Source organism: Trachinotus anak, unplaced genomic scaffold (assembly GCF_046630095.1).
Source record: "Trachinotus anak isolate AG129_WGS33_773 ecotype Australia unplaced genomic scaffold, CSIRO_AGI_Tana_v1 ptg000014l, whole genome shotgun sequence".
NCBI lineage: Eukaryota > Metazoa > Chordata > Actinopteri > Carangiformes > Carangidae > Trachinotus > Trachinotus anak.
In genome coordinates this window covers 943,719-966,067 of record NW_027273865.1, presented here as the reverse complement: position 1 = coordinate 966,067, position 22,349 = coordinate 943,719, and the positions used below count along the sequence as shown (strand labels likewise).

General features: G+C 43.5%; 1 protein-coding gene across 5 annotated transcripts; it reads left to right on the top strand.

The window, feature by feature from the left end:
• The first annotated feature begins 5 nt into the window (after positions 1 to 5).
• On the top strand, positions 6 to 20,843 carry rsf1a (remodeling and spacing factor 1a). 5 transcript variants are annotated; one of them, XM_071497201.1, is made up of 18 exons: positions 6 to 296; positions 2,702 to 2,793; positions 2,991 to 3,083; positions 3,245 to 3,450; positions 3,735 to 3,859; positions 4,838 to 4,936; positions 5,444 to 6,932; positions 7,095 to 7,278; positions 7,390 to 7,584; positions 7,956 to 8,060; positions 8,166 to 8,245; positions 8,346 to 8,394; positions 9,252 to 9,358; positions 10,867 to 10,931; positions 13,000 to 13,174; positions 13,288 to 13,517; positions 14,201 to 14,398; positions 15,564 to 20,843. In XM_071497201.1, the coding sequence occupies exons 1-18, from the start codon at positions 143 to 145 to the stop codon at positions 16,361 to 16,363; spliced, it is 4,446 nt and encodes a 1,481-aa protein (XP_071353302.1). In that variant the 5' UTR covers positions 6 to 142; the 3' UTR covers positions 16,364 to 20,843. The 5 variants fall into 5 exon arrangements, with proteins under 5 accessions (XP_071353302.1, XP_071353301.1, XP_071353300.1 ...); XM_071497200.1 differs by having other exon boundaries at positions 7,071 to 7,278; positions 13,006 to 13,174; XM_071497199.1 differs by having other exon boundaries at positions 7,071 to 7,278.
• Positions 20,844 to 22,349: the final 1,506 nt, after the last annotated feature.

Here is a 22,349-nt window from a genome sequence, read left to right as displayed (position 1 = left end):
GTGAAAATCCTGCCGGAAGCTGCACGCTCACGTCCTGTCCAGCTTGGCCCCGGTGGGCGCTTCACTCCCTCCATTCATTTCACTGGCACACAGGCGCATCCAGGCAGCGAGCCCTCCCCTCCCCTCCTCTCCGCCTGGAAAGATGGCTGCTCCGGTGGTGGTGAGACGCTCCGGCCCGGCGCTCTGCCCGAGCTTCGCGGAGGTCTGCTCGTTCCTGGAGCGGTACGGAGCGACGCTGGACCTGCCCGAGATGACTTTCCCGCAGATGGAGCGGTATCTGCGGGACACGACGACAGGTGAGGGGTCGGTAGAAGTGGTGGTAGCGGGGCGAAGAAGTGGTGGAAAGCTGCGACACTTGAAACCGAAAGAGAAGGGGCCACCACCACCATCCTCACCATCATCATCATCATCATCGTGATGATGGTGAGGATGACGAAAAATGTGCGTGTGTGTTCGTGTGTGCGTGTGTGTCTGCGTGCGTGTGGCCCGGCGGCACCAGTCGGAGCTCCAGCACTGTCTCGCCGGCAGCGGCGCGGTGTGGCCCCGGGTTTCCTGGACGGAGAGCCGGTGTTTTGCCCACGGAAACATTTGGGCAGAAGCGTAGCTGCTAGCGCTGAGCTAGCGCCCTCCCCAAGCCTCCTGTGGGCTGTGCTGCGTGTTTGCTGGAGGTAGGAGGACGGGACACATGCGGGGATACTGAATTTGGCACGGTACCCCGCGGGGTTAGAGCAGGAGCCAGGAGCCAGGAGCCAGGAGCCAGGAGCCAGGCCGTCGATCGTGTTGTCAATGATATCGATCTGTTAACGCTGGACCTGGTGTGGGAGCCATGATGCAGCACTGCCGACCAGCTAGCTCCGGAGTGTTGTCAGGTGGACATTTTCACCGGCCTCGCCTCACAGGCACGCAGGCTGGAAGACATCAGTGCCCCCGGGGCTATGTGTCGATCGTGAGCTCCGGAAACCACCTCTCCCCACTCCGACCTGCACTTTACACGGAGCGGCCCACGTTAGCTACGGACCCTGGATGTTATTTTTTGGCCATTGGCAGAGTGGCTGTCAAATCTGCACAGGCGCAGTAGGGACTGTGGCTGCTGGCTAACTAGTTAGCATCGAGGTTTCCGTGAACTTTTAATCCGAGGGGGGCACGACCCACAGTTAATTTTCCTCCTTGACGTGCAGAGGAAGGAGAGTTTCAGAGCTGGCTGTCGAGGTAATGGCTTCACGGACCGCGTCAGACGGGACTGTTAGCTTGTTAGCTTGTTAGCTTGTTAGCTTGGCTCCTCTGCTGTTAGCGCTAGCTCCGTTGCTCACCGTGAATTCAGTATGAGACACGACAGACAGTATTTATACTGTAGGTAATTATGATATCGCTCTCACGGTTCAAAGTCAGCCATGATTTAATTAGGGATTCCTAGTTGAGCCTCTGAGACTGTGTACGTAGAAAAATGTAGTTTGCCTGGCCAGCAGAGAAAACTGGAATTTCCTCTAAACTCACAGACTCCGTGAAAGTCTCACACTTGACAGTGTTTATTTAAATGCCAGCGGAATGTTTCTGTGTTTCTGAGGACGCAGCCCACAGCTGTCCCAGCATCATCATCAGCAGGCACATGAAACATGAAGCCTGCTCAGTGCTGCATCTTAGTTTCATCATCCATTACTCTTGATTAATTGATTTATCCTTCAATCTAGAAAATGTTATTTATTTAAATTCTGTTTTAATCTAGAAAATAAAAAAATTTGACCAACCAATCCTCCACAACCCAACTGGTAAATGTCGATCAGATTTCATGAAAATTCATGGGACGAATAAATGAAATACAATTATATAATTTTAAACACTGCTGTTATGCTAAAATCATTTATTTTGTGCAGCCGATTACATTTACACAATTATCTCCACTGTGCCTATGAGGGATCTTCTGGTATGATGGGCTAACATTTGAACGGAGAGAGTTAGCTGTGAGATCCCACACCAATTCTGGGACCCACTAACACAACAAAACAGCACTGAGTGAGCAATATGAATATATATTTATTTATTTAGCACATCAAATCACCAAAGCATATCGGCAATGCATCAAAAAACACTGTCTAGTGCGACTCTCTTCAGCGTTTGCCTTGATGCATTTAAACTGTGCCTCCACACTCACTCATAAGCCCCCAAATATTACATCAGAACATGTCATACAAAATGATTAAATTTTTTCACATTGTTATTGTCCGTAACTTATTGAGTCTCTATGAACACATTTTACATCCTCATAAATGTCATGGCCCTTTTATTCATTTGCCAATGGTGGGCTGTTGTCCAGCAGCTGATGGAAGACGTGTGAAGTGAAAATACAAGCAGGCGCAGGACCAGAAAGTTTGAAAGATGTTGCTGTCAAGTTGTTTATCTAGGAACCTGTTGCTTATTTAGGAACCTGTTTTCCATGGTCAATTCATCAACACTTCTCTTTTTGTTCATAAATTGGGTGAAAATAGAAGAATCTTGTGCTAAATAAAAATGTAAACAATGTCCTGTGTTTTGTGATATGATTGCACTCCAAAAAAAAAAAAAAAAAAAAAGCCTCCTAAAGAGAAAAGTTAGCGATTGGTGTCAGCTGTGAGAAAAAAACCTGCCGCTGTCTGGACTTGAAGTGACTTATCCAAAGTTAAGATGAACACTGTTATGTTTCTAATCTAATGTGTGTGTTTTCCAGTCCCTAAACCCCTTGTGGAGCTCCATGTGAAGCTGCTCAGAAAATTGGGGAGGTCTGTGTCAACTGACCGCTGGGAGAAATACCTGGCTAAGGTGAGGCCTCTGTGTGTGTGTGTGTGTGTGTGTGTGTGTGTGTGTTTGAGCCTTACCTGTGTGTTGGCCAGCAGACAGAGAAATGTTGAAATAGGTAGTAGAGATATTCGAGAAGATTAAACCAGATGTTATCAGACAGAGAACTTGTGAAATCTGGCTTGTGTGCGGTGACTTTATCTAAACATTGTTCCCTGCAGGTTTGCCAGGAGTTGAACAGCACCTGGGCCTGGGAGCTGGAACAGAAGGGCTACCAGGAGATGTCCATGGAGTGCAAGTCAAGCATCCTCAAAGTACGACATGCCTGTTTTTACTGAATGTAACTAATATATCCAAAAGGCAGAACGTATGCAGTCACAGTAACCTTCTCTTTGTTGTGTCTTTTCCCCTCTGTTATCCCCCTCCTCCTCCTCCTCCTCCTCCTCTTTTCACGTTTTCATCGTTTACCTCTCAGTATCTCTGCGAGTGTCAGTTTGATGACAATCTTAAATTCAAGATGGCGATCAATGAGGAGGACCCAGAGAAGATGCGTCTGCAGCCTGTAGGTCGGGACCGGTATGGTTTGATGTACTGGCTTCAGCTGGATCAGGAGCAGAACATCCGACTGTACACAGAGGAGCAGGACGATCTGGACGGATCCACCTGGAAGTGTATCGTCAGGTAGTACCGTTGTCTTAATCTGGCTGATTCACCTGCCGTAGTGTTGTCGACAGGTCAGGCTGCAATCAGGCCTATTGTTATTGCTTTCTCTGTTTTAAAACTTTTTTTTTTTTCCTTACAATCTGGATCTTATTTTTCCCAGAAAAATGGTTTGTTTGGTTAGGTACACATTTCAGATTTACATGCAAACCTTAGCCTAAAAAATGAAAAATATTTTTAAAAAATGAGTAGTTTTCCTGTTGTTTCATATCTTGTTTGAGCCACTTATCATTATGTCTTCTCAGGACTCGTAACGACCTGGCTGAGGCTCTGGAGTTGCTGAAGGCTCAGATTGATCAAAACCAGAGTCAGGACAGGGATCAAACCCAGGCTGGATCCCAGTATGCCAGCCCCACAGAGAAAGATGCAGGTACGTTAGGCCAGTGGACAGATGTTGCTTTGGATCGTAGGGCTTCAGTGAACCATCAATGGGTTTGAGGGCCTATGAATGCATGTAAGTAATAACTTCAAATTTTGTAACAGAGAGAAAATAAATTGGCTGTTAAGTCCTCGTCATCTTCTCTCCATCATGTCAGTCAAAACACTGTTCAGGTTGTTATGACTACAGGAGATACAACTAAGAGCGGAGGTGTCTCTCAGAATAAGGCGCGAGCCTCACTGCTCACCTCACCTGTGCCTGATGGCCGTGGAACCTCTCGGTTTTTATTTTGGCCCCCGTGTTAACGGGTCAGAGCAGCGTGAGACTGGCAGCCCGCGCCTCGTGGCTGCGGCACATCATAATCTGTTTACAGTGACACTGACATCATGTTAGCAACAACACATAACTGACACTTTACACTGTAGTTTCAATGTCTCAGTCTCTGAATCATAGACATGAAAAAATATAATTTTCTAAAACTTTTTAGCAAATGCATTTTATATGTGTACGATCACGTGTACCACCAATGTAGTTTACAATGACATTATGTTACAATTATATTATGTCAATAAGTTCCAGAGAATTAAGCAAAGGGTATTCAGTTCCAGTATCTCTCTCTCTCTCTCTCTCTCTGTGTCTCTCTGTCTCTGTCTCTGTCTCTGTCTCTGTCTCTGTCTCTGTCTCTGTCTCTCTCTCTCTCTCTCTGTCTCTGACTCTGACTCTGGAAAAGGCTTATGAAGTTCAGTCTGATCTAATTGAAAGCAAACCAGATCACAGCACTGCTCAGAACATTTTAGAGAAGAAAATCTTACAAAACCAGGAACGTTCACTGAAGGCCAGAGAGAAACAATATTAACATGATCTATTAATCTGAAGTTAAACAGTTAAAGTCAGTTCATTCTCTGAAGTCACCTTACAGCAGGAATGATAAGGGATGACACTATCTGTGTGTTTCTTATGGTGATGTAGGGGATGGGGCCATTGGAAGTACCAGCTCAAAACCCAAGACCACAGAGGAACACTCTATGAAGGTTGACCCTGTGAAGGAGGAGACACCCCTAAGACAAGGTATCTATCAAAGAAACTGTGAGGTATCACTCAAACTGGGACTAATGATGCCTTTTTTAAAAACTAAATACAGTCTGGTGAGTAAAACGTCTGACAGACAGACATTGGACGGATAAAATCTGAAAGGTTGTTCATCCTTGATTCATATAAAGTGTTGGGCTAAAATGACAGTTTGGATTTTGCCTGTCTGGAAAGTTTACATCAGAGAGCTGACAGGAAACCATGGAAGAAGGGAGAGTGGGGATGACTGACATGCAAAAAAAAAAAAAAAAACTACAGCTGTTGTATGTGCATGGTCAGCATCGTAAACCACAAGGGCACCAGGACAGCCTACAATTTAGTGTCTGTCACTGAAACTGAGGGAGGAGCAAGTTGGTCAAAGTATCCACTACTCCCAGCTACTCCAACCATTTTACCTGCCAGATACAAGAAGAATAGAAAATGACATTTAATGATAGTTGCTTAGCATCTCAAGTGTATAACTGTTGTGCTGTTTTTGTTTTGTAGTGATAAAGCAGGAGCAGACACAGGCCATCCAGCGGGAAAACACTGAGGCAGAGGTGAAAGAGGACAAGACTGACCACAAACCCCCCGTGTTCGATAACCGCGTGAGCACGATCACCACCATTGTCAAATCAGAATCCAGGGAGTCTGACGCCCCCAAAAATGCGGTGTCAGTTGTCATGGCACCAGGTGCAACTGTGACAAAACAGGAAATGAACAAGGAGGAGGAAGCAGGGCGGGCAGTCGTCAGGAGCAACCAGCAGGCCAAGATACCGCTGAAGAAGAGGGAGCTTAAGCTTGCCGAGAGCTACCACAGCAATCACCTTAACAGCAACAGCAGCAGCAGCAGCAGCAGCAGCAGCAGTAGCAGTATTATTGTGTGTAACCCCTCAGTGATCCAGAGCAAAGACAGTCATGGAAGAGAAGGGAAGTTACCCAACTCATCAGTGCCCCCCGGCAGTCCAGCTGTCTCACAGCAGCAGCAGCAGCTAGTGGTCACTGCATCGAGGCAAGAACTGACCAATGGGAGAGCATCTGTCCTCCTGCCTCACAAAGAGGGACAAAATGGAGTTATTGGGGTCATAGGTCAAGTTGGTGTTATAGGTCATGTAGGGGTCATCCGCAGCCCATCTGAGCGTCACAGAGCCCCGTGCGCTGAGCAGCAGGAACAAAATGGACCAAATGTGGACCACTGGGGCTCCAGAGCTGTGGAGGAAGAGCGGGAGGTGAGCCGGCAGTCAGTGCTGGTAAGGAAGGGACCTTTTGAAGGGGAGACAGCAGCAGCAGCAGCAGCCGCTGCCACCGCTCCTCCTCCTCATGCAGCAAAGGAGGCTCAGACCGCAAGACAGCTACCATTGTCATCCTCAAAGTCTGATCAACCTCCTGAGGCTACAGAGAGAAAAGTGGATCCTGTTAGCATTTCTTCGCTGTCTCAGTCCACAGAGGAACCCAGGAGACAGATGGCAGAGCACCAGGGTGAAAGAACGACAGAGGAACGGTTAGACAAGGGGACAAAAACTGGCCACAGCGGTCGTCACCTCAAGGATGATGAGGACGGGAGGGAGGACAGGAGAAGAGAAGTGTCTGGACACCCTGTAGCAGAGGAAGGAAGTAAAGATGACCATGAAAAGAACAATAGCACTTTAGGGAAGGTGGGGGCAGAATCAGGGGGCTCTGTTCCACTTCTAAAAGTAGACCAGAAAGATGAAACAGACCACCAGGACCACCAGGACCACCAGGGAGATGGGGTCAATGGTGGCCTGACAGCCCAGGTTAGGGTGAAGGACAATGGGCACGGGTCAGAGGAGAAGCAGGGTCCCCTGGAGGAAGCCTCCTCTGAGCTCCAGAAAGAAGGAATCAGGCTGAAGATAAAGATTCCTCCCCACAGAAGAAACAAGTTAAGGGGAAAAGGGGGAAAGGAGGAGGGGAAAGAGAGGGAGCAGGAGGTACAAGAGGAAGGGAGGCCGCTGAGGAGGTCTGCAAGGATTTGCAGGTATGTGTATACTACAATTAGTGAAAATGGGGGATTAGAGAATAAGCTTTGTACCAGTTTTTGTCCACTGTAAACTCAGGTCCAGCTGCTTCGATTCTGACAATAAATTCAGTCCCATTTATACCTTTTTTCTTGAAGATCATCTGCTTTGCCAACCTGCAGGCCGAGCTCGAAGGCAGCCGAGAGCCAGAGAAAGAAACCACAAAGAAAACAGGCACTGCCTAGCAGAACACAGGAAGAGGAGGAAGAGGATGACGAAGAAGAGGAAGAAGACGAAGAGGAGCAGAGCTTAATTACAAAGAAAGACAGAAAAGCCGAACCCGTTGGGCAAATTAGGAAACGAAAGGTAATTGTTTTGTAAATGTGCATCCTGCGAGTGGGAACACATAAACTTGGGTTATCGTTGTACTGTTTTGTTTTTTTTGTCTTTGACAGTTTTTCTCTGTTGCGTTTTCAGGGTAAACGGAGGCATCGACGCCCACGATGGTCCAACATCCGCTCAAAGAGGCGTAAACTGAGTGAAGGAGGCGAGATGGAGGACAGGGGGAAGGAGAGCGAAGGAGGGAGCGACTCAGAAGAATCGTGTAAATCAGAGGAGATTCCCAGTGAGGATGCCTGCACTCACTGTGGCCTGCCCAACCACCCTGAACTGGTAGGAGAGCAGTGTGTCGCTTGTTTTATTATACACACAGAGAGTATCTGCAAAGTCTGTTAAACAATAAATCACTGATCATAACTGTCATCTCTGCGTCTGTTGTTTGATGACTGATGAGTCAAGTGATGTTTGCAGCACTGGGCCAAATTTATACTGGAGCTGCAAGTAAATACAAAATACTGAAGCCATTTAAAGGCCTGGTTATTCTGTGTTTAAGTTCAATACAGTGATATTAAGGGTGATTTAAACCTGCCACTGTGAATCCAAAGGGTTGTCACTGTCTGTTATTTCACTGTGTGTGTGTGTGTGTGTGTGTGTGTGTGTGTGTGTGTGTGTGTGTGTGTGTGTGTGTGTGTGTGTGTTCTCAGATCCTGCTGTGTGACTCCTGTGACAGCGGATACCACACTGCCTGTCTACGGCCGCCACTCATGTTGATTCCAGACGGAGAGTGGTTCTGTCCACCCTGCCAACATGTAAGCTCTGTGTGTGTGTGTGTGTGTGTGTGTGTGTTAGACACACCTATTCATGTATTGCAGGTGAAACTGAGGTTGAATAGTCTTGATCTTTCCTCCCTTCAGAAGCTGCTGTGTGAGAAACTGGAGGAGCAGCTGCAGAATCTGGACAGTGCTCTTAAGAAAAAAGAGAGAGCAGAGAGGAGGTAAATAAAAAAAGAAATACACACAACACACGAGGATTAACTCTGAAAAAAGTTTGTACATGATGTGGATTTTGACCCTCCTCTCTTCCTGTCTGTCCAGGAGGGAGCGACTGGTGTATGTGGGAATCAGTGTGGAGAACATCATACCTGTGAGTAACACACAGGAGTGAGAGTGTAACCTCTTCAAGTTTTAATTTCTCTTATGTAATATTTTTTATTACATCAGTGTTAAAATGCAGCTTCATGATAATTACTGTAGGTTTAAACATTTATTTATTTTGGTAAATAGCTTAGCACACAATCGAACTTAAGAGAACTGGTGTAGTAAGTATTAGTACAGTGGCACCACACCCTCTTAAACATCAAATTCAATGACTTCTCAGGGATTTTCAAAGCCCAGTTCCCTCAAATTCAAGGACCCAACACGTCATAGTTTGAGACATGGATCAAATGAGCAGGTTTACAGAAGCTCACAGGCTTGAATGTCTCCACAGACTTTTCTTTGTTGAAGAGTTGAAGTTGAAGAGAAAGTCTATCAATTCAAGCACTTTCAATAACCCATGTCTATTTCTGTCTATTTAAAAAAAAAACTTTCAAGGATATGACAGGCCCATAGGAACTGCATACAGGGTTCCATTCATTCAGTACAAAGAAGCTTGCTCACATTTACAGTTATCACACTGCAATGGCTATGCTTTTATTCTGCACTTTGTGCACTTACACTGTTTGTATGAAAAGTGCTAAAGAAATAAAGTCTAATTGATTGATAGATTGAAGGGAAGCAACAGTGTCATGTCACCTGGTGTTTCTCAGTTGGACCAGTGAAACACAGAGATGCAGGTATTACCCTGCAGTCTGTGGTATTACCACCAATCATCAGGGAATGTCCCGCTCTGCACCGTTATTTGAAATTAACAGATCAGACAGTCTCAACAACAAGCCAAACCAAAGTATTAGTTTTTTTTTACTGTGTAACATAAGAAAATAATGATTTTAACTGTTATAGGAGGGAGATGAGGAGGAAGAGGAGAAGTCGGCAAAGAAGAAAGATTCGAAAAAGAGTAAAAATCTGGGGAGGAGATCAACCAGAACCAGGAAACACATCAGCTACAGGTGGGTATTGGCTGGCGGAGATTAGAGGTGCTGGGGGGTATTCTAGGAAGTTTAGGGAGTTTGTTAACCCTGAATTATGGGAAACTGGGTTTTTCCTGTTCCAGGAACTGAGATCACTTTAATTCTGAGTAACTTAAGGTTAAACTGCTCACTGGCAGCTTTTCTTCCACAAACCCTGAGTTTCTCTGTGTCTCCTCCTGCCAAGTCTGAAGGAGCTGCCTGACACGACGTTTCATTAGCTCATTCATTCAGTCGATATCAAACACAGAGACAGAGACAGAGTGATCTCTGTCCCCACATTCATACATCACACATCATGGATTCTTGTTTTAATAGCATTTCACTTACTGTATTGAAATGTGCTACATGTTGAAATATAGTCATTAAATGCCGTTGAGCCAGATTTTTAAATGTAGAATCAACATCTGAAAATTTACACTCAGTTTTAAGCTAGGGGCTTTTTCAGCTGCAAAAAGGGTTTGAGGCTACAGTCATAGATTTATAAACAAGCTTATGTCTTATCTGTTTGATCTACAGTCGGGTCCAAAAGTCTGAGAATACTTTCAAGTGAAAGGGAAAACAGTCTCAGACTTTTGGACCCGACTGCATGTTTTCATCTCCTGCTGCCAGCAGCACTGTCCCCATCAGATTACAGCAGAATAAATATATTTAAAATCTTAATCGAACTAATCGAAGGATTTCAGCACTTTAGCATCCGTTAAGGAAATTCGACTCTGCTAAATATTGCGGTCTACTGGACCACAACGAATAAAATGTTGACGTGACCTACTGCGGCTCGGGCTCTTTCACTGCTGCTGCTGTTTTTTAAAGAAACATGCACTGCCACACATTCATCTTTCCAGCTCCACTGGATTCAAACGGAGGCTCTGCTCTTTATTCACCTGTTGCCATGGTGAATCGCACTGTTGGAGCTCCATTGATGATTGTTTGGTTTTTTTTCATTCACCACGTACATGCTTAACTCGGAGTGAACATACTCAGGGTTAATTGAACAGACTCAGATCAGCTGCTCTGGAACCAAATAAAGTTTCCAATCAGCTCGGAGTTCAGTTTGTTAAACCCACTTCCTGGGAAACCATGTGGGCTTTTCTTGTCAACAAACATAGATATGTAACATTCAGAGGTTCTCACTAAAACACACATTTATCTTTGAGATGTAACAAAAGTGTAAAATAAATTTTCTTCCCACTGAAACATTTTGGTTTATTGGAGCATTGCTGCCATCAACAGTTGATAAGTAGAAAAGTGGGAGTGGACGTCCCATTACAGACAACTTGACCTGTTTTACAGTTTTACAGGCTCAGTTTATCAGCCTGACAACAAACATTTTCCAGTACAACTGTGTGATGATCATGAATGGGGAAATGCCTTAATCATAAAAGGGAAATGGTTAAAATGATGGTATAATGTAAATTGTCATTAAAAAAAACCCATAAAATCTGAGACTGAAGCAGTCATCATCTGTTTTGCTCACGTGTGTGTTGCAGGTTTGATGACTTTGACGACGCCATTGATGAGGCTATTGAGGAGGACATCCGAGACCTCTGTGGTGGTGAGTGGATGATGTGAAGGGTGGAGAAATGAGGCAGATTTCATGCTGTTAATGAAGGGGTGAAGACTAATGAACTGCAGAATTAGAAACAGTGTGTGAAACAGCATTACACTGTAATGAATTAAAATCTAATTCATATAATCCTGTGCATATAATATACATTGCTAACTCCTAGATTAAGTATATACCTCCAACGACACTGCAATCAGAAAATCAGAAGTAAGTTAAAAAGGTATCTTCTCACTTTAATCTTTAGCTAGCTGTGACTTTCCTAGTACAGGTCAGAAGTTTTGCACTTATGCACTGCAGCATTCTTTTACAATCTGTTTCTAAGGATGGGTGCCAGTGGCCTTCACTTGACCCTGCTCAACTGGAGACCTATCAACCAGTTTCACGACTTCCATTCTTATCTAAGTGTATCGAAAGTGTGGTTTTCAGGCAGGTCACAGGATCTCACTCACAGAAGGACCGCCTTGATCGCAATCAGTCAGAGAGCAGCCACTCCACTGACACAGGTCTGTTGCTGCTGGACCTATCAGCAGCCTTTGATACAGTGAACCCCTGCATCCTGCCTGAGACATGGCCGTCTCAGGCAAAGCGCTTTCTTGGTTTGAGTCCTATCCCACCGGGCGACTCCTTCAGTGTGTCATTGCGAGGATAAATGTCCTTATCCCACACCCCCACCCCAGGTGTGCCCTAAGGATTGGTTCTGGGACCCCTTCTCTTTGCAATATACATCACCTCCTAGGGTCCATTTATCTGCTGGCGTGGCTCCTCATATTACTTGCAGATGACAACCAACATTACCTGTCATCCCTGCCAGACGACCCCACAGCCCCTGCACAGGTCTCGGCTTGTCTCTCTGACATAACCACATGGATGAAGGAACGCCACCTTCAATTAAACCTCACTAAGACTGAACTCATCCCAGACAATCAGGCTCTCCAACATGATATCAATATCAAAATTGCCTCCTCGTCCCTTATGCCAACTACTTTCGCGAGAAACCTGGGCGTCATGTTTGATGACCAGTTATCCTTCTCTGACCATGTTGCCTCCGGGCACATGTCACTCTGCTACTCATCTACCTACGCTGGCTACCCATGGTGACCGACTCAAATTCAAGTCACTGTGCTTGCCTTCAGAGTGACTTCCAGGTCTTTACCCACCTACTTGAACTCAATTATTCAGCCTTATGCCCCGTCTCGGCCATTGTGTTCCTCCAGGAAATGTCGTCATCACTGTCCCTGCACACAAGGCAATCTCAGTCCAGACTTTTCTCATCTGTGGTTCCTCAATGGTGGAATAAGCTACCAAGTTCTATCAGAGCAGGTGTCCCTCTCTATCTTCAAGAGTCTCTTGAAGACTCTTTTTTTTTTTTCCTGTGAACACGTCCTGTAACACCTCCAACATCCTAACTAGCACTTACTGTATGTCTGGGGCAGCTTCGGGCTGTGTCCGGTGCAGATAAAACCCACAGTGAGATGGCAGTGAGAGGGGAGATGTTATGTGGCAGCTGAAAGAGGCTGACGCTGGTGTAATGAAAACCTGTGGTGTGTTTGTATTGGTTCTATAGTGCTGTTTGCCTCACCGCAGAGGCGCCTTTTAATAGAAGAGGTGAAAAAGAAATGAAAAAGTTTCTTACTTGATTTTATGCGTTCCTTGTGTTCTATGCGATTTTTGACTTTTATCTTTATTTATTTATTTTAATGTCCATTTTATTATTATTCATTTTATTTCATCCTTTAATCTTCTATTATTATCATTATTATCAAATGGGTTTCAGTAGTTATCTCATTTACATTCATGTTTTTAACATGTTTTTATGATCTTTTTATGCCCTTTTCATGTTAAGCACTTCATAGATGTAATTTCTTAGTTGTAAAGCACTTTGAGCTGCTTCGGTGTTCCATACAAATCAAATGTTTTATTCATGCGAAGGTAAGTTGGTCAGCGGGACAGTTTAGAGGCAGTGTCTGTTTATAGGAAAACCTCTGTCTACAGTCTAGCAGCCTGGTAGCTACACTCAAGGAGACGACTTTTTGACTGTTTGGACTTTCTGATGTAGGAACAGGGCGAAGCAAAGACATCACTGCCATCCTGTCAGAGGACGGGAAGGAGAGCCAACGGCCAATCAGAAGCCAGGCTCATGCTGCCAGGAACAGGAAGAAGCGGAGACTTAATGACCTGGAGAGTGACAGCACAGCAGCAGAGAGTGAAGATGAGTTCATGCTCAGCAACAGGTAACACACACACACAAACACACACACACTTCACACTTCTTTGAATACAAACTCTTCTCAAAGTTCTCTTTCCTCTGCCATCTGACTTAGTTATTCTCCTCTGCCTCTTACAGCTCAGAGGATGAAGATTTCGGTGCATCAGGGGCAGATGAAGATGATGAGGAAGATGAAGATGCCGGCAGTGAGGTGGGCAGTTGGGACAGTGGGGCCCGCCCCAAACGGGCGTTGAGAGTGGTGCCTAAACACCGGCCCAGCAAGACCCAACGCAGGGGCAGGAAACGGCTGAGACGGCGGCGAAGGCGGTCCTCTGAGGAAGAGGAGGAAGAAAGCGATGAAGAAATTGGTGAGTGCACGACGAGGGGAAACCGCCAGGCAGACAGAAATTTTTTCACATTACAGTTGCAGAGTTCACTGAGTGGGAGTAATTGAATATGACTGTGTTCATTTTGAAGTATGGGATCTGCTCTGTTTTTACAGATGATGTAATATTATCATGAATATTTAAAAGGAAATCTCTTCACTGGGATGGAAAGCCCCTGCAACAGCATTTACTCAAAAAAAAACAAAACAAATCAAAACAAAATGTAATTCAGTATTTTGATAACTTAATAACCATTTGGGGCATTTTAAAGTAAGAATTCCAAACATTCTCTTGTTCCAGCTTCACAGATGATTTGTTGTTTTTATTTCTCATATATTGTCCTAAACTGAACTTCTCTGGCTTTTTGTGGTTCAACAAAACAAGACATCTGAAGACGTCACGTCAAAAAGGACTCTGGGAAGTTGTGATAGCCATTTTTTGCCATTTCCATACATGTCAAATATGATTAATCAGTTCTACTAATTCAATCTTACTAATAGCAAGAGAAAATGATCTAACAGAGAAAAGAGCAAATGGTCACATTTGGGAACCTGGATCCAGAGAATATTTTTGTTTTGTTGCTTGATAAATGACACAATGAAACCGTTATTGAAATTGTTTATCTGAACGTCTTCGCTGTCTCTGTCTCTCTATGTCCTCTCCAGATTCGGATCAGTTCAGTGACATGACTGATAGTGACGCTGACAAAAAGAGGCGGGGACTGAGGCGGGGCCAGCACCAGCAGGTCAATTATCGTGAGACGTCCGAGTCGTCAGACAACTCCCGGGCCTCCACCGTCATGAACAAGATCAAAGCCAGAGGCAGACCACGCAAGGAGCATCTCTCAAGTGACTATAGTGATGGTCAGTCATCGCTGGCATCTGCCGTGTCATTTCCTCTCAAATCACTTTTAATTGGAGGTCAAAAAATACATTTTGGAGTGACACAAATACAAACCATAATTACAAATAACAAAGTGACCAAAGCCTGTGGTTTATTTTGATAGATACTTCCTGTACCTGTTCCTGTACTGGTATTTTTATTAGACTTTATCATAAACAAGTACAAAACAGGCCAACAGACCAGACAGTGTCAGAGGGGAAGGCTACATCATATACAGAGGGAGCGATCATGCCCCCCTCCCCCCAAAACAGTATCACAGTTTTCCCTATATACAGTACAGTATTATCCACACAAAAATGAGCTGTTAGCATAAACAACACATCACGAGTAAACCAAAAATTATAAAATAGAATAATATAGATAAATAAATAAAAAAGGGGGATGGGGGGGATTACCCCCATTAGAGACAACAGCCAAGTCTTGCATCCCTGTACAGTACGGCCTCACTAACCCTTTAGCAAATCAGTCGTGCACCAGTACGTCGTGTGGTTTCCCAGCTGTGACCCACCAGGCCCTTCAACACAATGGCTGCCAGTCTAGTACCTGTATATTCTAAGAACAGGGACCAAATCTTATACAACACCTTCATCTTACACTTATATTATAAATATTCCACAGGTATTACATCAAACATAACCTTATGCCACCCAGCTAATGTTGGAGGTTTACAGTCTGTCCACTTCAGCAGTATATTTCTTCTTGCACAAAAGTGAGGATACATAGGCGTCTTTTAGAATGTGCATTTTAAAGTTGCGTGTCTGGCAGAACCAATAATAGACACGTGGGCTCCTTGCTCGAATATTCAAATGTTGGAAAACGTAATTGGATATGCAACTCAAAACAGGTTTTTCCTAAACCTCCTGAGCATCTGTACTAGTTGCAGAATTTCACACTGATTTACACACATTCAGTTCAGGATGTCTGTTCTGGATAAAATCCTCCAGTTGACCTGGCGAAGAGCTCTGAATAAGCTATGAATAAATTGGTAAATACTGTAACTATCTGTAATGGCTACTGATGTAATGTACTGATGGCTTAAGTTCACCTCATTCACCTCACCTCTTTCAATGTACCACCAAAGATTTATTCCAACCAATAAATCATTCCTCTTTGTTTTTCTTCCAGTGTTGCCTTCTTCCAGAGACTCAGAGGAGGAGGATGATTATGAAGATGAAGAGGAGGATGACCAGAGACGGAGGGTGAACAGAAAGAGAAGAGAGGAGGAAGACCTCCAGAGAAAGAGGATGAGAGAAAAGCAGAGGAGATACGAGGAGGATGACAGAGAGAGAGGGAGGCGGCTGAAACGGAGACTGTTAGAGAAGGAGGACGACAAAGACAAGCGGAGGAGATTAAAGAGGATGGACAGAGAAGAGGAGGACCTGGAGAAGATGGGCAGGGGAAAGAGGAGAGAGATACTTTCGCAGCAGCGGCGCAAACGGCTCGCTCAGATGCTGAAGAAACGGCGGCCGTCGACAGACGATGAGGACGAGGAGGAGTCGGAGGAATCAGAGTCGTCGTCGGAAGAGGATCGTCCAGTCCGCAAAAGACTCAACCGCATCGACTCTGACGATGACGATGAAGAGGAAGATGAGGAGGAAGAGGAGGGAAGACAGAGGATGGTGACCAAAAAGTCTTCAGTGGTAGAGAGGAGGGCCGACAGCGACGCTCAGGAAAAGGGAAGGGGCCGCAGCCTGTCTCCGTCAAACAGACATCGGACCTCCAGGGGCCCGGCAAAGCCTGGGGCTGGAAGTCCCACTGTGCCCAGGGACAGTGCAGGACCAGGCAGGCAGGGCAGGCACAACGGCCCCTTCCATCCAGAAGGGGGGGAAGATGAGGAGGTAGAAGAGGAGGAGGAGGAGGAGGAGGAGGAGGAGGAGGGCCAGACAGACTCAATAAACTCTGTCCAGAACAGTCCACAGTCATGATGGCTGTGTTTGTGTGAATAACGCTTGATTCTTTCTTTCAGTTTTTCTTTGAACTGTCAGGCCTCTCACTCACACACCACCTTTGAAACTGGATATCTCTCTCCCTCCACCTTTTTTTCCTCTTCTCCTTTGTTCTCTCCTGTCTTTGCTCTCCCTCCTTGCTGTTGTATTGTAGTAGGGTGCTATCCACCGTCACACACTGTACAGAAACTCATACGTACCCATTCACACTCATCATCACGTCTGGCAGAACATAGCAGCCAGCAGGCCGGACCAAAAGCATCCTCACAGCAGAACTGGCAGCAACTTCATGTTTGAGTGGATGCACTCACAGCTGGAGGTTGTCGTGACCATTTCCCTGAACTCTTGAGTTATGGACGTCTTTCTGGTGGGTCCACGTGACAGTATGTTAGTGGTTCCATCCCAGACTGTACTGGACACAGGAGTCTGTTTGTAGTGTACCTCATCCTAAAGCACTTCATCATTCTCATAGCACTTAATAACTTGCCACCAAGGAGAGTGCCAGTGTCAAACCCAACACTTTGGATCAAGTTAACCTGATGGGTAGAGATCCGTACAACACAACTGTCACAAAATGACACAAAAGCGTAGTTTCTCACTTCCGTCTCGTGCTGTCTACCCATGCAGATAGCTCTATAGTTTTGTTTGTGTGGGTTTTGAGCTACCGCTCTCTCTCTGGGATTACTGCCTCCAATGCAATGGAAGTGAATGGAATTGTGTTTGTGAGGACCAAAAACACAGTTTTGGTGTTTTCATTGTTGTGGTGCTGTCCTGAAAAATGAGCCTGTCAGTTGATGTGTGTACCAGATATCTGGACCACTGGGCAGGAGACAGTTGTTGCATGTCATGCCTCTCTCTCTGTCTCTCTCTCTGTCTGTCTCTCTGTCTCTCTGTCTTAGCGCTAAGTCCTTTAAATACAATTTTTCAGCACAGTAGGCACCACAAACTAAATCAGGATTCACCTCCATTGTGTTGACATGGTGGCTTAAATCTGTGCCAGTTACTTCATGAAATCAAATCAAATCTATCTGCATGGTTACATGATGTTTGAGGCAAGGAATTGCTTCCTGTCAGTTATCCTGGATGAGATCATGACCCAGACCAAAGATGTAAAGGGGTCAACAGCCTTATTTACAAGCAAGCTACAGTAATATTCAGACCTCAGTCTAATGAAGGCAACGCACTGATCACTCAAACTAGTCGGGTCCCAGGTCAGGAGCGGACCGGTCAGACCAACCCTGCTCCTCCTCCTCACGTTGGACTCATGAGAGCCCAGCAGTGATGGTGTGTTTGGGTTTTGAGTAATGTGTTAATGAATTGAATATTTTTAGGTTTTAGGAAGTTGGTCAAACAAAAATTTTACAAAATGATGGAAACCTTTGTTTTAACAGTTATTTTTCTCTTTCCTGGTATTTTATAGACTAACCAATTATTCAGTTATATGAGGAAACAATTAGCAGATTAATAAAGAGTGAAAAATCATCATTAGTCGCAGCCCTGGTAAACATAACTGCATAACTTGTGATGAAGACTCTTTCCAGAACCACCTGAATGCAAATTTGTGATGTGGATGAGGATTGTTTTTTAAATATCCCGTCATTCAGACTCTCTCAAGATATAAAGAAAATGCAAATGCATTAACAGCAACGTCTTTAGAGCATTAAACCTTAGTGGTTGTAGAATGATATTTACCCATTTGTTTCTGACCATCAAAGTGTTTGGTTTCAGACTGGTCGCTCAATTGTCCCACGTGTTCACAAAGCCTTGGTTGGTGGGGACACGTTTGCTGTACATACTTTGCCTGTACGCTGTTCCTTGTAAGATAATAGATGTTCTGTTCTTAGTCCTCTTGTAAAATATAGTGTTATATTTTCTATATGAAGGAGAGGAGTTGAGATGCTGCTGCGGGTGATGTGTGGATCAATGGGGTTTCATTTCATGGGGTTTTGCGAGTTCATGGACGGTTTGCTCATTTGAGATTCTGCAGCCGTTGATTTGTGTGAAGTACGACCAGTGTGGACCCGTTTCCCCAGTAAACTGTGACAGATTTGTTACAAAGAGCCGAATACTGCTCACTCTCAGCCCTGTGTTGAACACGTTCAAAGGTTTTTAACACTTCGTATCCCTGACGGGGACCCCAGGAGTTTTTAAGAGGGAACAAAGCTTTATTTTTTTTGATTGAGGCTCAGGGGATGAACGCTGGTCAAAAAATCAAACGACAACTCTTAACTTTGTTTTCTCCACCAGCCATCTCAGCTTCTGAATCAGCATCACTGTAAGAATTCACACTTGTCTGAAATGGTTTTATCTGGTGAATTTTTGGGGCTGACTGCATGATCTCTTCATTGGGCAGACTTCATACTGTCAAATCACTGTTTAGGCTTTAAATGAGTTTTATCCTGCTGGTCACATAAACCAAGTTGTTAATGGGAAGAGAGTGACCAGGTTTTACCCTGGATACCTGGACACCCCAATTTTGGAATGTCTAATGATCCCACTATAAATGCAGAAGGTGAGACTCCAAAGTTACGATGGCCTCGCAGATCTTTCTTTTACTTCTCTCTGTCCAAACTCTGGGCCTGTGTTTATCAAACCTCCAAGAAATTTAAAAAAAAGTCATTGAGTGTGAGCAGTTAAGCACGTTTATTAAGCTAATTTACTTTATAGCACCTACTTTTAACCAACTTTTCTCTTAAATCTATTTTTAAGTACTAAGAAATTTTATGAATGACTTTTTTTTCTTCAAGACTCTGAGTAACAGTGAAGGATTTTTACTTTTACCTTTTCACTCAAGTCCAAAATTTGACTTTTATACACTTGATAAATACGGGCCCAACTTTATTCTGGATTCACATCTGACGTGTAGAGACTCTGTGAAATGTCTTGTCACTAGATTTCCTTTGAAGCACTGTTTTCAAAAAGGCCTGGCCCACTTCTAATGAAGCTCACATAACATAAAGAGTACATTTAATGAGCCGTGGTTCCAAACAGCAAAAGCACTAACCTGAGGCCCCCAGAAATATTTCAGGTAAGATTATGTTTTGATTGGCCTCCATCCAAGTTACTAACGCAGTTTACTGGAGCGCTTATCAAAAGGGGATTTCAGGTGGCTTCTAGGAGCAAGAGATTCAGTCACAGTCAAAGGATTGTTTTCTTTTTTCACCTTAAGATATCACATAACAAATCCCACACTACTGAACTTTTAGAAGGTAAAAGCTTGGAAGTCATTTTTGGTGTGACCCCCCCTTTGAAGAAGTGTTTTCTGGGCAGAATTCATGGTCATGTTTGACAGAAACAGTCTTTTATATGGTCAGACTGATCAAATAAACTCTGTCACTTGTCAGAGAACATAAAAAAAGATGCATATAAAGAGAGACCGAGTAAGATCTCAAGTTATTTTGTTTGTTTTCATTTCATTGTTAAACTGACATGTGACTTATTGTTGCCTGTATGCTGATACCTGATCTGTAGAAAGTCAACAGCTTGTGGTTTCTGTAGCTGTGAGAGTTTGCCAGTGACCTTATTTATCAGATCAGGGTCTGGAATTTCATTCATGGCCAATGTTCTTTGACAAGATCCTCTATAATCATTTTAAGCAAAATTCTGTAATGATTAAATAAACTAAAATCTAGACTATACAAGTCAAATATCAGATTATGTTGGTGGTTTACATTTAGTTTACAGGAAAAAAAAACAGAAATTGTCCAAACCCGAGGATAATATCTTTAGAAAACTCATTACTTTTGTTTGCTTTTGGGTTGCAAACACAAGATTTGACCCAATAAGATTGGAAAGTTGATAATTAGGATTTCTGCCCCTGCTCTCTTTGACTAAACAGATCCCAGATGCATGGAGTTTGCCACCGGGTAAATTACTAAATGTTTACGGTACTTTCCTGTGACTGTTCAGCACCAATTAGATAAGACAAATGCTCTTTGGACTGGGTCTCATTAGCTGTTTTCACTTGTATGCGTTATCCTCAAGATCCCATTGCAAATATGTGTCTAGATGTGAAACGAAAATCCCCTTAATGCAGAACTGCAAGGTCAGCATCTTGGGAACCACAGCAATTTGTTCATGTCCTTTATGAGCTCAACCAGGCTCTCAGTGCTTAAGACTTCACTTGCATTAGACCAAGGCAAAAGCCGATAGTTTGGATTTATTATTTTTTATTATTTTTTATTATTTTTAGCCACAGTTTGCCTTTGCCCCCCTACTTCTATTTTGGCAGTAATGGGAGATTAATGTGTGTTTATGCCACCAGCCCAAAATCAATCTAGTGAACCTGATGTGCATCTGTATTTGCCGGTGTGGCAGATTCTGTTGGTTTTAAAATGGCACCACTGGATGTGACTGCAGCTCCTTCCATTTCTCTGTTGTACTGTTACTGTAGTATCGCTGTAACATAAATGTTTTCTAAGTTATTAAAACCAACATCCCAGGCATCTCCTCAAAAACACACACCGTGTCTGTGCCTAATTTTTTATTCCTGGAATGATTAGTTGATTAGAAATTTACCAATCTCTGTTCTCTGTGAAGGAGCAAACAAGAAAATTCTCATATCCACTGTTTATATCTATACAAAATATTTTTTTTTTTTTGGTAACGTATGACTTCAATGGATGATTTTACAATTGACCATCAGAGGGGCATGAAAATTGAAATTCAAAATGAGGGGATACTTTTATGTTATTTCTATAATTTCTATCCTATTTGTATTTTGTAAACACCCGTGTTTTTCAGTATTTAGAAAGGTGTTTATTTTGCAGGGCTCCAAAAATGATTTATATTATGATTCATAATGTGATTCATAATTTTCTTGCTAATCAATTGATTATTTAGTTCGTAAAGGTTCTGGAAGTTTTGAGAATTGCCCATCACAGTTACTCAGAGCAAAATGAAACCTTCACAATGCTCTTTTTTTTCCTTTATCAAACCAATAGTCCAAACATGAAAACTATTACAAATTCATTAATTAAACGGTTATTAAAATTGTTGCTAAATCATTTTCTGTCAGTCTCAGCTGTAACTGTATTTACTGTTGGGCAGTTTAAATGACAACAAAGCATCATATTTTATAATATCTCCATTTATTCATCATGCAAACATCTTAATTTAAGTAGAGAGCAGAATGAAACACAAGGACAAGAACTAAGTATAACTAACAGCAGCGTCTGGCTGCGTGTCCTCCAGTGGCCACAGTGAGTAGTTACTATTGCACTCTACTGACATCAAGTTAGACACAACAGCACTACAATAGTTTTTACACACAACTGTAAAATTATTATAAATGGTGAGTTTTGATCAAATTAAAGTCGGTTTTTTTGTGCAACCATTGTTTTTGTGTCATTTTAGAGCGTTTATCAACTGTATAAAGTCTTGAAGGAAAATCAAAAGCCATGTTGAATATTCTTTTACAAAAAAAATCCTGCACTTAAAAAACAAATCAATTACATTCCCATTGAAATCATAACAAGTACACTCAGATCAATTCTGAGGTCTCCACATTCTGAATATAACATGACATTTTTATCAGAAAGGTTAATTGTTTGTAATCAAAACCGAGCTAAAAAACAGAGACTTTAGTGATGTATATGCTGATTTCTAAATGTATTTCGCAGGCCTTATTGGGTAAACTGAATTTAAATGGCAAGTCCAAGTGTAATTCCAATTGATATACTTAATTAGCCAATTTTGCACAATAAATTACATTACAATACAAAACATTCAAACCCAAAGCAACTCAACCAGCCGTCGAGGTGGCCACAAAGCGGCTCGTTAGCTTCCGGTAAATACTTTCACAGTAAAACCTCGGAACGACATGAGGGCGTTGTTCCGCTCAGCGACCAGCGGGGGCAGGGAGCCGTCATGGCCGCAGTCTTGACAGCGCTCGCTCTAAATCCCTGGATGTATTATAAGAACAGGTCTTATCATATAAGAACAGCTCTTGTAATACATCCATGTC